The sequence below is a fragment of the Puma concolor genome, chromosome A1 (genome assembly GCF_028749965.1).
Source record: "Puma concolor isolate L17-30 chromosome A1, mPumCon1.1.hap2, whole genome shotgun sequence".
Taxonomy (NCBI): Eukaryota; Metazoa; Chordata; class Mammalia; order Carnivora; family Felidae; genus Puma; species Puma concolor.
In genome coordinates, this window is record NC_141667.1 from 175093537 (window position 1) to 175108651 (window position 15115).

The window sequence follows — 15115 nt, forward strand, 5'->3', positions numbered from 1 at the left end:
CCAAAGTCTGCTTGGAATTATGTCATGGGGATGTAGAAATCTTACTGCCATGTTACCAAAACCAATTAACCCTGTTTTGAAGATACTAGCAATAAGGGGGTAAAAATGAGAGGTAAAAAAGGGAAAGGAGAGAAAAAATATGATCATTATATGCAAATGACACAACTGTTTGCCTAGAAAATACAAGAGAACCAACTAGAAAATTATTACAATTATTATAATTCAGTTAGAATTGGGAGCAAAATTAAAATACAGAAATTAACACACTTCATGTGTAAAACAACAGCCATTTGCAAGACAGAATGAAAGAAAACACTCAAGTATCCAAGGGGTATAATGAAATGTACAAGATCTATATAAAGAAATCCTTTAAAAGTGATTGGCAAACACATGTTCACATTAAACAAATAGAAAAGTATTTCATACCACTTTCTTGGATCACTATGAGAGCAATCACAGGTTCACACAGTTAATGAAATGCTTGGCTAAGGAGCCAAAAAGATGAGCAACCATCTGTGGGATTAATATCCAACATGTTAATAAAGTCGTTTCTCCCTAATTTGATATAGGAATTTAGTTCATCCCACTAGAAATAGTAAACAAGATTTTTCTTTTAAAAATCAGAAAAATTGATTCTAAAGTTCATTATGAAAGAAGTGGTAGGTATAATCATAAAAATTATAACAAAGAAGAGCACTAACAGGTAAATCTCCCCACCAGACAATATGGCATATTTTAAAGCTACAATAATTAAAATAGTGCAGTTTTAGATCACGCATCAAACAGTTCACTGAAATAGCCTTAAGCCCAGAAATAGACTAGCAACAAATCAGTAAAGAGAAGGTAGATTACACAATATATGATATTGTAAAAGAGGGCAACCATCTGAAAAAAATTAAGTTGGATCCCTAGCTTATATTTTATAGCAAAATAAATTCTAGGTGAATCAAAACTTTAAATAGATAAAAATGTAAATCTACTAGAAAATATGGACAACTGAAACATAATTTCAAAGAGGTAATGCTTTTCTATCTGTGACATAAGAAGAACACAGAAGCCATAAAAAAATTGAGAATTCCACTGTATTAAACAAAATAAAAACCAAAAAAGCTCACCTGAGCTTGGTGTCGGGTTTTTGTTGGGCTTTATTACATAGGCATAGCCAACTGAATCATTGGCCACAAGGCTGAATTTAATCTCCAGTCCTTCCCACCCCAGAGGTCAGGCTGTTATCATTGTGCCCCAAAGCCCCAACTCTCTAATCACATGGTTGGTATTTTGGGTGTGGCTAGCCTTCATCCTGAGTCATCTCATTAGCATGAACTATCAGGTTCCACCATGAATAACAAAGACACTTCATTCACTCTGGAACTTCCAAGGATTTAGATCCTGGAAAGGGGAGAGGGGCTGTAGTGCTGGGAAGAGGGGAAGAGGCATATTTTTTATCCATTTTATTTTATTCCAAGTGTTTAGAAGCTACTTGTAATAGCAAAAGAGTGGAAACTAACACTGTCCAGTGGCAGAGGACTGATTTAAAAAAATTAAAATATACCCATATAATGGGGTTCTATGCAACGAATGAAGAAAAATGGGGCAATTCTGTAGGTAAGGACACAGAATAAACTGCTGAATATGCAAAACATTGTGTACGGTATACTATAGTACCATTTGTGTTTCATATATGTGTGCGTGTTTATATACACATGAGGCCATCCAGAAAAATAAACAAGAAACTGATAGCAGAGTGTGGATCAATGGAAGGGAAATGGCTGACTTAATTTTTTACCCTTTCAACCTTCTGATTTTTGCACAATTATGCACATAATACCTACTTAACAAGAATAAAACATCACCATGTATTTGCACATTTCTCTGAGGATACTGAACATTACATGTAATTTAATCTTTGATTACTAAGAGCCATTGTCGGAAGTTATACTGAACAACGAAGCCCTAAGGGTCTATTCAGGCCACAGGGCTGTTTTCACCCACACTGCATGACCCCAGGCTCCTGTGATTTGAGTTAGTGCCATTTTTAGTTTTTCCGATTTCTCCCAGCTACTTCTCACTGCCATCAACCTTCTTCCTCTAGTTGACTCAAACTTCTTTTAAATTGGTGCTTTTAGTTGTAGTGGTCTGAGAAACAAGGCACATAGTTCCAATACTATATAAAATAGAGAGAAACTGCCTCTTTGACAACTTGAGGAAGCCTCTCATAACTGATGAGTTTTAGAGATTAAACTTCAGAACAACTACTTGGTTATGCAAGATTTGTACACATTCTTGGTTCCATGTAATTAAATGAAGAACAGGCAAGGAAGGCATTAAGTCATTATGGGAGGTTCTATGATTTAATTCATGCCATACTGCTAAGTGCATGTCTGAAACTTTTTCAAAATTGCTTTCATTAATTCAAGAAACATTTTTGAGCATCTCGTGTGCACCAGGGAATGCTCTAGGTGCTAGGGATACAGCAGTGAACAATCCAGACGATGGCCAAACTCCCTTAGAATTTACATTCTAATTGGGGTGAGAGGCAACAGGCAAAGATAAAGTGGGAAGTTTAACAAGAAAAGGGGAAATGTGACAGAGCAATCCGGATGGGGTAGCATCTGTTCGGATGACCTCTCAGTTAGCATCTGATCAGAGAAGAACCACTAGGGTATCACTCACACACCATTTTTAATATATAAAAGAAAGGATTTGGAATAGGGATTATAGGAGGCTGTTCTTTTGTGACAGGGAGACCCCAAAAAGGGAAGGGGGGACGGATGTGAAGCGGGGGAAGAGAGAACATACTGGGATCTGCCAAGAGAGGAGAGCAGAACCCACGGGAACTCAGTGGAACCCATGCCAGTCTCCCACTGCCTCCAAGCCTCCAACCTCAATGACAGGGTTGTGCTGCAGAACCTGGCACCCTCTGTCACAGAATGAAACACACACCTGGCCGAGGAGTCAGAGAAAGTAAAGGAGGTGATCCAGCAGGAGCTGGCGTTTCTGCATGCCTGGTTGTTGGCCCACAGACCAAAAAGATAAGCCAGCAGATACGCAATAATGTGGGTAAGCCACAACAATGGGTGCCCTGCTTGGACCTTTCAATTATAGAAATCTGGATCTGGCTACTTAACTTCTGCCTTCTGAATCTCACACCACACATCTCTTGTGACCCACACGATCCTAAAATTATGCAGGGAGAATTAAGAGGAACATATCTCCAGCTTAGCTATACTGGCACCACATAAAGCCACTACCGATGGTCAGAGGTCTCTGAAAGATATTTGAGCTGAGAACCTGGAGAGCAAGGAGGATTCAGCCACACAGCCAATGCCAAGATTTGGAAGAGAGTATTCCAGGCAGAAATAGTTACTGCAAAGGCCCTGAGGCAGCGATACAAACACGGTATTTTTTGATGATGGGGTTGGAGTATGGTGAGAGGGAGAGTGGTATGAAATGAGGTCAGAGAGGCAGGGATCAGGTCACATGGGTCCTTGTAGAATATGGTAATGAGCATGGATCACTTTTTCCTAAGTGCAAAGGAAAGCAAATGGAGAGTTTTTGACAAGCCAGTAGTAGTTTGGTCTGATTTATCATTTTAAACTCTGTTTTAAAATAATTTCGAACTTAAAAAAAGGCCTAAGATTAGCACAAAGAATTCTATCATCCAACTGATTTCCCTTCACTGTGCAGAGAATGGGCTTTGGCGGGCAGGGCCACTTCTCTCTAGGACTCCTCCAGATCTCCTGGTTTTCTATGTAAGCCACACTCCTAGAGGACGCTGTGCACGATGCCCTGGGGAGACGTGCAGAAAAGGCTGCCGGAGTGTGGAAGCAGCAATATTCCTTCAAGAACTATTCAAGAGTTCAGGCCAGTGTGCTTCCACACTGCTTTTCAGATTTCACAGGAAAACCAATTTTGTCATTTTAGTCTCAACTCAAGAATTCATGTTGGTACCAAAAATGGTATTACCTTTTTAGATCTGGTCTCAAATTGATTGGTTATATTACTTCTCAAAACAAACAAAAATCTTGAAGATCTGACACCACTGAAGCTATTTAAATAGAATGTTACACAAATAATTCTGGATTTCCTAAGAATTTCCCGAGAATCGGCACTGCCTCCTCAGGGAAACGTGCTGAAGGGGCCAGGGCTCATGTTGATGCATGTGTTCTAGTCTCACTACATCACAGCTGGCCTTGGACTTGCCAATCTTCTAGTTTCAGTAGACTTAGCCTACAAGTTGAGACCACAGACAGCCTTCCTAAAACAAACTCTTTTGCCTCTAGCTGAAAGCCAAGGTTCAAATACTGAAGTGTGCTCAGTGCACACTTACACGTGAAACCTCACTTCTGACCTCAGTACAATTTCAGGTTTAATGTTAAAATCAACAGCCAAAATTAACTATGGATAGCCACGCATTCTCACTGAAAACATACACACCTAATAGGTGCTCATTAAATCACGAGGGTGAAGTAGAAAAATGAAAGAGAAGTCAGGTGCCTTTAGAGAACTCATTTATTCTCTCTCACACGCAGTTGAAGGGGAGCTCTGCCAGCATGGTAGGGCTCAGTGACGAAGATAAGGGGCCTGACGCACAGCAGAATTCAGTTACGTACGAGCTAGTATTGTTACACGTGTCAACAGAAGTAAATATTTTCTTTACCCTCCTAAAGGAAGAAATAAAATGGAAAAAAAAAGGAAAAAAAAAAAGCTCTGGACATACTCATCTTCTTTAAGAAAAAAATGTAAACACAGATTTAGGAAAGCATGATCTGTCAGAAAGAAAAGTAGAGCAGTTTTGATCTTAAGGAGAGTTTGCAGTCTATCCTTCCATGCTCGGCGCTGACAGGTCTCCTGCAAACATCCAGCAAGAGAACAGCGATGCTGTGCCACGACTTACGGACTATAACTTCTGAGCTCTGATTACTAGATTTATTAACAGTGTCTTAGGTGTTATATGTTAATTATTAACAATTGTTTTCCTTCATTTAACAATGGCTCCTGAATAACAAAATAAATTATCAACAATTCAACCATAAATTAAAAGATAATTAAAGTAAAAAAAGACCTGTTAAAGTTTCATATATGCAAGCACAACAACATATTTCATATATTCGGATTACAGTTTCTGTGATCTTTGCGTAAGCAACAGAAAAGTTACTCCCTTTCCACTGTTGCAGGTTCACAACACTTAGGAAAAGACTTCACCTTTTTGTCCTGCTTAATTAACTGCACCTCAGTTGAACGCGACAGACAGAAACCGGGGTTACGAGCGAGACGGGCTAAAAGAAAAGGCTGTGACCCCACAGCAGATCACGTAAACCTAAAATATACTTCGGACTTTCTAGTGGTAACCTGCAGCCCTCGTTTATTAGATAATTTACAGAGAACTGTTAGGAAAATGATTTAATGAGCAGGCTGACCTCTGCCATTCTGCCAGTTTGCTGCTCAAGAACATATGCATCTTGCCTTTAAAATGAAACAGAATACTGTTCATTTCCAATGAGACTAGGTGTCAGGTAAAAACAAAGACGAAGCCATAGATATATTAAAGTTACGCTACGTTAACTACTTAATTAAAAACTTTAATTACCAGATCAGTGCACCATTTCTTGCTTAAAAATGTAATACCTTTGACAGTTGATAAAGAATATTTTTTTTAAAGCCAGATGTGAAAATGAAAAGGTCTGAATGACATGACACACAGAAACAGAATCCTTTCCAATCAGTGACTACTAATGGGAATACTCATTTTATACAGCAGGTATTGACAACCATTTAGCAATTCTTTAAACAGGCACTTGATAGAGTGTTTTGCAGCTAGCATACTCAATACTGGGGCATCACATACACACAAAAAAAATATGGCTTTATTACAAAGGATTCAAGATGGCAACTACTTAGAATCCAGTGCCAACACGGATTATAACAAATCCAGTGAGTATTTTGTTTTTCAATTATTCATAGAAAATTTAATCCTGATTAAGTATCCTTGGGCAGGAATTCATGGGTAGTTGATGACTGAAACCAACATTTATGTGAAATGCTTCTGTTAATTTAATCTGTGTATACGGCTTAATTATGATTGGGGATTCAATGTAAGAGAAATGAATTATATCAGGATTAAAATTTTAGTACCTATCACATAGTACTTTTTCCTTCTTTCTTTTTAAACATAGAACCCTGTTTGTCTCTTCACCTAAGTGCTTACATTTGAGAACTCTTTGTAACGAATAACCTATGTAATGTATCTAAGTGTTATTTTTCATAAATTATCTGTCAGAAACCCTTTGCTAATCAAGCTAGAACCTGAACTAGAGCCAGAAGTGATAGAAGAAAATGGAGAAGAACCCCACACACAAATAAACAAAAGCTTATTCATTTAGCTATAAATATACTTTATATTCACATTCTGAAGTAATTTCATTTTCAATTCCTTTAAACTCCAATACGAAATGCATTTTCCTCAAAGCATAAAAAGAAGCAGTTTTAAATCAGTGTATTACACTGACTTTGTAACTGGAGTTAGATATGTATAAGCAAGTAATCATTTAACTGATTACTTTTCACGAGACTATCAAACCTGAGTTAACTATTGATATGAGACGAGGCATTGTAAGTGGTGAATCTCTTACCAAAATATCATATAATTCTTTTTCATCTTAATTTCCACAGAGAAATTGCATAAATCACCTTATAACAACACTCTTTCTTCAAAGTTTATTAAGCATATTTCAAAACATTTATTACCTTTTTTCAGTTTGATACTGCTTCAATGCAGTTGTATAAATAACATGCTCGGCCTTCTTTGTTCAATTTTCCATACCACAAGTATGAAAGAAAAGTCACTGCATTTGGATCCTTATTGCACTCTCAAATCAATTCACTTTTCCTTTAAAGAAAATCAAGTATCAGAAGTGAGGCCGACTTTTGTGCCCAGATGATATGGTCAGTGGTAGTGTTACTGAAGAAAGTGAAGAGACTTCCCAGTATAGACTGTGGGACAGAAAGAGTCTGTAGAGAATAACCATGGAAACGGACTGGCAAAGGATAACACCTATTGTAATAACCTGAGAAGAAAAGAAAGGGAATGCATTTACTGCATGCAGCAACAGACAAATTATATTCAAGTTATCATGAACCCATGTACTTTATATTTACATACATCCATATATATATATATACACACATAAACTACTCCTCCATCTTTAACATGGGTACATTTTATCAAAGAAATTTTCAGTAGGAAAATATGACCAATGTTCAGAACTGTAACTGTTCAAGGCAAAACTTATTTAACAGTTTATAAACACACTCAATTTGCTAACCCATTCTCTCCTCAGGGTGCACACACCACAGGAAGAGATCCGAAAAATCAGCTTCCTGGATAATCTAGTAATGAGAATGAAGCATGATTCAGGTAGGGACCTGAATCTTGAAGAGTACTCTAAAAGCCCTTTCAGAAATTCTCAAGTTGCTTCTTTATTTTTGTAGACTACCTTCCTATCTATTTACCCCTTGTAAACACCTCAGGTTTAAGAAACATCCATGTGTTCAAGCACAGACTGCATTGCTTGTAAAAGGTACCCGGCAGAACACTTTGAAATGATGGAGTCGTTTACCTTCTAAGAAGGTGGGTTTCAGCACAATGAAAATGGTGGCACACTTGAGCGTGGCATTGCAGTCTGCAGTCTGTTAAAGCAACTAGACTGATTTTTTTAAATCTATTTTGATTTTTCCACTATGCTGTAAAACATCTTAATCAATTTTTCCTAACAACGACGGATTATGAATCGCCTCATTTATAAAATAGTATTATGAAATAGATTAAAATTAACAAAAGCTATTTTTATCATTTTTTATTAACTAAATTAAACATTTTTCTTTTACACTTAAAGTTCTAATTTATATACTCGCCAGTTCAATATTTTGTTTCAAAGCTTTATTTTAAAGAGCTCAATGTGGCGCCTGGGTGGCTCAGTGGGTTAAGCGTCCAACTTCGGCTCCGGTCATGAGCTTGTGGTTCATGGGTTTGAGCCCCACACGGGACTCTGTGCTGAGAGTCCCATCCGGCTCAGAGCCTGGAACCTGCTTTGGATTCTGTGTCTCCCTCTCTCTCTGCCTCTCCCCTGCTTGCACTCTGTCTCTCTCAAAAATAAAATAGAGCTTAAAAAAATTAAAAATAAAATAAAATACATAAAAAGCTCAAAAAAACCTCTAAATGGAAAAAAATAGGCCTTTTCACCTTTAATAATTTCCCAATAAACACTATAAAAAACCACTGTGATCATGTGTTTTACTTACCTTATCTCTTTGGTAGTCACTAAAAACGACAGAAATACATGCGAGACCTGGATGGCATAAAAACCACAAGATACAGCCCTGAAACAAATGAGAAGTAAGTCAAATGCAGGCAGCTGTATCTTTATTTTCAGAGTAACATTACTAGCATATTTAGGAGGTCCTGATTGACCTCAATTGATCTTCAGAGTAGAGCTTGCTACTCTAAATATAAAAAATAAATTTGATGCTGCTAGGATAACATTTTGTTTCTAATCACGTGGATATTTAAAATTTTGTATTTGTACATCTCTTACATGTACACATTTTAATATACTTAATAGTGTACACTATGTTATATATTTAACCATGAAAATTCATGAATATAAGCAACATCAAGCATTGAGAAAAGCAAAGTACAAACGTGTACTATTTCTGTAAAAGGAAAAAAGTAAGACCATGCATTCGTATTCGCATGTAGATACAGGAAGAGATTCTGTAAGAATGCCAAAGCACTGACAGTGCTTGCCCATTTGTGAGCTAGTACGCAGGACAGCGGAACTGGGCAAGGAAGGATGGGAAACTTTTTAACATTATACTTTTCAAGCATCTTTTTCTATCTTCCCTAGAACCACGGCACTGTATTCTATCTTCCAAAATTAAATGTTAAGTGAAATAATAAGTTAATAATAGGAGCTGTTGAGACACCTGGTATACTGAAGAGAAGGGAAAAAACAAGATGTAAAAAAAGGTGTTTAGTATACTACTGTTTGTGTAAATACGGAGGGAAATACACAGGAATACATACATGTTTAAAGTTCTCTAGGAGGGTAAGTCAGGAATTGATAGCAGTGATTATAGGAGGAGATAATAACTGGATAGACAGACGAGAGGTAAAAAAAAAACAAAAAACTGCTCTTTAAACACTTTCAGATGTTTGAACCCATTCAAAAAGTTAAATTAAAACATATAAAAAATTTTTAAGAAAAAGTTTGTTACTATCTGCAATACAGAATGAAAGAGGAAATTTAGTTTTAAACCCCCTTAAACATATATTAACTTTTCAAACAATACGCAAACCCATCCATCCCTGTGACAAATTCAAAAGCAAAGTGACGTGTTTTTTTGCCCGTTTGGCACTCAGAAAGCTGACGTGGGTTCCTGCGGCTGCAACAGCAGCTTTAAGATGCTGAACACTGGGAATGAGGAATTTGGCCCTACTTCCACAGCCACCTCGGAATGGACGCTGAGCCCTGTGGACTCGGGCGGGCAGACTAAACGGCTTATCCGAATACCGTTCTGGGTTGCCAAGAGGAAGGTGTACGGATTCTGTCAATCTGACCGAAAAACAGAACTCTCTAGGAGGTAGACTCCTACAGCATTGCTGCCCCAACTTCTCTCATCTTTTCCTTTGTTAAACGGGTAGAGAAAAAAAAATCAAATTTGCTTTTAGATCCCACGAGGGTAAGGGACACAGAAGAAGTAATAAAGTAAACATGACCTCCTTGGGAGGCAGTGAAATGGCTGAAACATACTATGTCCCCAGGCTCCTGCTTCATCTACTTTTGCTGAGAGCTCCTTACGGCTTGTTAGAAAAGACTGCATAACTCTGCATGTGAACAGTTCATAGTTAATAACTGTTTTTTGAGAAATGTAAGCTGTATTCTAATGTAATTTTTAAAAAACTCTGATACGGAAAAAGAGTGTAGAATTCCTATTGACAAAGAAATTATGACATAGGCAAACTGACCTAAGATTACATGGAAACTACTATCGCAAGGGTTCTGTAAAATGGGATAATACCTACATCTCACAGGTTGTGAAGATTAGATGAGCTGGGGCACATAAAGGGCGTATCTCAGTGCTTTGGCACAGAATACAAGCTTAACCAATATTAACATGGGGTTGCTTAACTTCCCCCAAAAAGTAGAACAAAGCTGATAATCACAAGAAGCCATTTTCTACCCAAACCCATACCTTGGCAAATGTGATGTAAAACTCCCTTTTCAGCGTGCTTCTCTCCACTGTGATGATCTGGTAGAGTCCACAGCCTAATGACAATGCTAGGCAAATTCTTAAAATGATTAGCAAGATCCCTGCTAAGTTGTGATGTGAATGGTAGCTGTGAGGACTGGTATCTTCAAACTGTTCCCAAAGTAGCAAAATACTCTGCAAAATACAATATTACATTTAGAGAGAGAAAAAAAATCATGTCTACTTATAAGTAGAGTACTTGCTTTTTAAACACCTCCTTAAAGCATATATAAATATTCCTAAGAGGTTCTAAGACTTATCACACCATAAAGGTTGTTAATAAAACACAGACACCCAGCACAGACTTTACCCCCCTGATACCCTACCCTACAGCAGAGAAAAGGGATTTTTATTGAATGAGACCAACATACAGAAAATAAAAAATGTGAATGTTACCCCAATACAAGATATCTTTAAGGATGAAAATAAGTTGAAAAGGTTAAGAGTAGAAATCTGAACTTTCTTCTAAATCTTTCTTCCTTCCACACTATATGAAGAATCAAACTGCCCTGTATTCAAGCACCATTGTATCAGGGTGACTTTGAAACATGTCAGTATCTTCTGTAATCCAGAAGTGAATGAGTCGGAGCTGTTGATTTCAGATGTAACCTCTCAGGGTAAAGGAGGGTACATTTTTTATATTCACTAGAAGCAGCCAGGCTATACTCAGATGACCAGCATCGTTACTTATCCATTTGTTTGTTGACTTTTTTCCTCCCGTATGGTTACTATTACAGTAAAAAAAAGCTCACCAAGTTCCTCATTAGCTGTTCTGTGTTTTGCTCTTTTGTAGAAATCACTTTCCCTCCATCTTTTCTAAACACTGATCACAAGCTATTATAATATTTTTGCCATCACACATGTCAGGGGTCCCCGTGTTTCTTTGATTTGCCAGCTCGGCCCTTAGAGTGGTCTTCAGTGGCTTGCAAAGAATTTAGATCAAAATTCAGTTATTAAATCCAATTCTTAGACTTTATGGGGTTTGTCAGAAACCCCTTCCTCTTCTCATTCTGAAATCTTCCTGCTTCCACGCTTGACAGCTGAATTTCTCTGTCATCCCCCACACCTACATTTCCTTCTTAGGGTGAAGATGTGCTCTCCATGACTGAAGTGTTATTTCTTCACTCCACCAAATTACTATACCCATATGATTCCCTAACCTGCATTTCTAAACTTAACTTGTACAAAAAGAAGTCCTATTGTAAACTACTATCTCCTGGTATCTATGTGAGGTGATGGATATGTTAACTAGCCTGATTTTGGTGATCATTTCAAAATGCATACATATATCAAAACATCAAGTTGTATGTCTTAAAAATGTACAATTTCTATTTGTTAATTAACCCCAAAGAAAACCAACAAAAAAGAACTATTATTTCCCATGATTCGCATTTTTACATCCTCAAACCCCACAGTTTCAGATATGTATACTAGCGTGTGACTTGTGGAATATACATGTGTATTTGTACTTATGTAGTCTCATTCACCTTCCTTGTCTGGCTGGTTGAGGACCAGGGTCATGTGTCATGTATTCATCATAAACGCTGACATAAACTCTAGAGAAGTGTCATAATCTCAGTTCTCAATTCCTATTTGTCTATGATAATGGATTAACATTATAAGGAAATCATGAAAATTCAGTTTTTAAAAAAGCTATTTATTGAGAAATGAGAATTTAGCCTGATATGAACACTAGTCTCCATAAGCCCTAGATCAAAAACATTAACTTGGTAGAATCTTGCCCTTATACTTATCATTTCTAATTCAGTTGTCATTAGCCTTTCCATCTAATGCCTGAGAAAGGCATTATTTCCTTTATAAATATTACCACCTGTCATATGGTCTCTTTCTAAATCAATCATGAAATTCAATACACGTATTTCACTCAACACCTATACTAAATAAATACTATGAGTATAAAGATGAATAAAGCACAGGTCTTATCATTCATTAATGAAATTTTCAATTTATTTAATGCATTAAAACTTAGATATAATGTCCTCTGCAGAGCCCAGGTGTAAATTTCATTTTCATCTATAGCTAGTGGTGGTCACGAACTCAGTATAAATTTTTGTTTATACCTTTCTTTGTAATTTTTATAAACTCCATTGCATATAAGCATATTGAGATCTGAGAATAAGAGAAAACAAACAAAAAAAGGGCTAAGAGGACTGTATTTGTTTTTGCATTTGTTCTCAAAAACTAGATCCCATTCTTTCTCATTCTGTAAATTGCTTTTTCATTAATCTCAGATATTCACTTGAATTGTTTCATGTATAAAGTAGCAGAACTGGACCTAAAGATCCATGCCTATGGATGAATCTCAGATTCATTGATTCACTCATTTAAAATGTTGAATACTTACTATGTGTGTTAGAAAATATAAAAGAAAGCTATTAAGTAGGAAATGAGAATCTAACCTAATAGTAAGCATTCTGCACTTGAATAAGCTGAGAGAAATCTCAAATTCAGATAAATTACAATTACATTCTGCAATCTATACTAGCACTCAAAAGATGAAAAGACTTTAAAGTGACAAATTGCTCATGGGTCCCAAGTTTTACCTTTGAAATGAGACATATTCACGTTTGCATTTCTGCATATTGCAAAGGACAAACACTGAGGATTAATCCTCACCTGTGTTATGACGATGAATACAGCAATGCCAGTGGATGCAGGAGTAGAATCCCACTGGAGAGGTCTGCTTTGAGACTTCTTCATCCTCACTATTGTCCAACCCATACACAAACTCAGAAGCAGGTATAACATTTGAATTTGGGAAGCAATGTCAAAAACTAAATGGGAAATGAAAACCAAAGTCAACCAAGTTTTCATAACACGAAGGATCTGGTCTTTTTTGTATTGAGAATATAAAGCAATTATTTTTTAAACACAAAAAGATAGGCATTTTCAAAGAGAAGTTGATAAAATTCAATAATTAGAGATATCCATGTCGAACTCTAACAATTAAAATTTTGCCCTTAAGTTCTTATTAACGGCAATATTCTTTCTCTCTCTTTCTCTATACATCTCTATTAAGACTAACTTTGGGATGAGCACCGGGTGTTGTACGGAAACCAATTTGACAATAAATTTCTTTTTTTTAAAAATTAAATTTCATATTTAAAAAAAAGACTAACTTTAAATCTTTGTGTTTCCCGTTTTTCTTAATTTTTCTAACTACATAATACTGTTCTCTGTAACTTACTGCTTATTAAAATAAACACATTTTAAATGTAATTTCTGCAATGTGGGGCATACTAGTGTCTTCAGTTCTAGGTTGTTAATTTTTTTTTTTGATGGCTGAACTACATAGTGTGAACTTATTTTCTCAAACTGTTAGCAAGAAATAGCCATGACAACAAAATGCACGGCTGCTGTAGCATTCGGTGATGTTGAGTCCGGAAGACAAACGAAACGAAATGATCCGTGCCCTGGTGTGATGTGCCACCAGGCGGCCACCATGTACACTGCAGGGAAAGGCTGCTACTTTAAACAAGTAGCAAGGAGACCACCCACATCCGGTTCCAGCTTCAAGAAAACAACAATCTCCAAATACTCCAAGTTCCATGCATTTTTACTTTGGAAGCTGGTATTTATTGATTTAAAAAAAAAAAAGATGATCACTTTCTCACCATAGTATATTTTGATACCGACTTTGGCACAAACGTGATCAGAATTGAACAAAGTGAAACTTTCTTCAAATTGTCATCCATACCTTGGATGTTTACAGCTTTTATTTCTTTCATATAAAGATTTTCTTGTAGAAATGGATAAAACTAGCTGTGGTATAACATATTAGCAACTTATAACCTGAAAACCTATTCATGATACACCTCTTCAGATATATAATGACCACTGTTCTGCCCTCTAAATTAAAACTGAAGACTCTACATTTATGCTCATATACTTGTAATAGTGAGTTCTGATAATGAACTATCATGACATTTGAATGGTACAAAATGCCATGACCTTTCAGATCAAGCAGTTTTCTTTCACCACAGATTTCAAGTGACAGTGATGCCAAATACTTTTATTAAACATCTCACAAATACATATTCAGTTACTTAAAGAAGCCAGCCAAAGAAATATTCCTGCATAAATTGCTAATTAGCAAAAACAAATACCTGGGGGGGGGGAACCCTGATGTTCTGGCTCATTTCTCTGTATACTAAGTAATACACATATTGATAGAATACCATAACTGTAAGCATAGGTAGAACACTGCTTATCTGTTTCTGAAAAATAACTATAAATAAAAAAAGCAGATCACACAAAAATCCCATTCTGTGTGATTTTATTAAAAATCTTGACATTTAATCATTAAACCAAATTTGTTGTCAGAACACCAAAATTTAGCAACGCTGATTTACTGTAATTAAAAACACACACACAAAAAAACCTTTTGCTTTTAAACCTACAGTGAAGATGCCAGACAGCCAAAAAAAAAAAAAAAAAAAAAAGTGTTTTGTATATAGCAGACACTCACAAAAATCCAAAAGTCTTTGATTTTGGTAATAGCTTGCCCGTGATGGGCTTTTGTGTGTTTTACCTCTCTAAAATGCATAAGCTAAATTATTTCTAAGGTTCTGTTCAGATTTAAAATTCTACGGTTCTGTTAAACATCCTAAGTCACCTAAGAGACAAGAGCAAGAGAAACCAGAGTTCTCAATAACGTTCAAAAAGAAGCAACTCTTTTTCGTGGCCAGGAGGTGACCAGCACACATTCTCTTCACTAGGAAAACAGGTTCTAGAAGGTTTAGAATCTTAAGACAGGCAGCAAGATGAGGATAAATGGGTCTTC

General features: G+C 36.5%; 1 protein-coding gene across 3 annotated transcripts in view; it reads right to left on the bottom strand.

Annotated features, from left to right (window-relative positions):
- Nucleotides 1–15115, bottom strand: part of GPR180 (G protein-coupled receptor 180) — a 40034-nt gene that overhangs the window by 6246 nt on the left and 18673 nt on the right. For 2 of the 3 annotated variants that reach the window (XR_015252265.1, XR_015252268.1), the window contains exons 6-9: nt 12949–13106; nt 10255–10446; nt 8302–8379; nt 6748–7067 (exon numbers count right to left, since the gene is read on the bottom strand). Coding sequence is in view for 1 of the 3 variants with exons in the window: in XM_025924853.2 (XP_025780638.1) it covers nt 6909–7067; nt 8302–8379; nt 10255–10446; nt 12949–13106 (587 nt within the window). In the remaining 2 variants the exon portion in view is untranslated. Of the gene's footprint in view, nt 1–203; nt 7068–8301; nt 8380–10254; nt 10447–12948; nt 13107–15115 lie in introns of those variants that run through there. The other variant, XM_025924853.2, reaches the window with a different exon arrangement.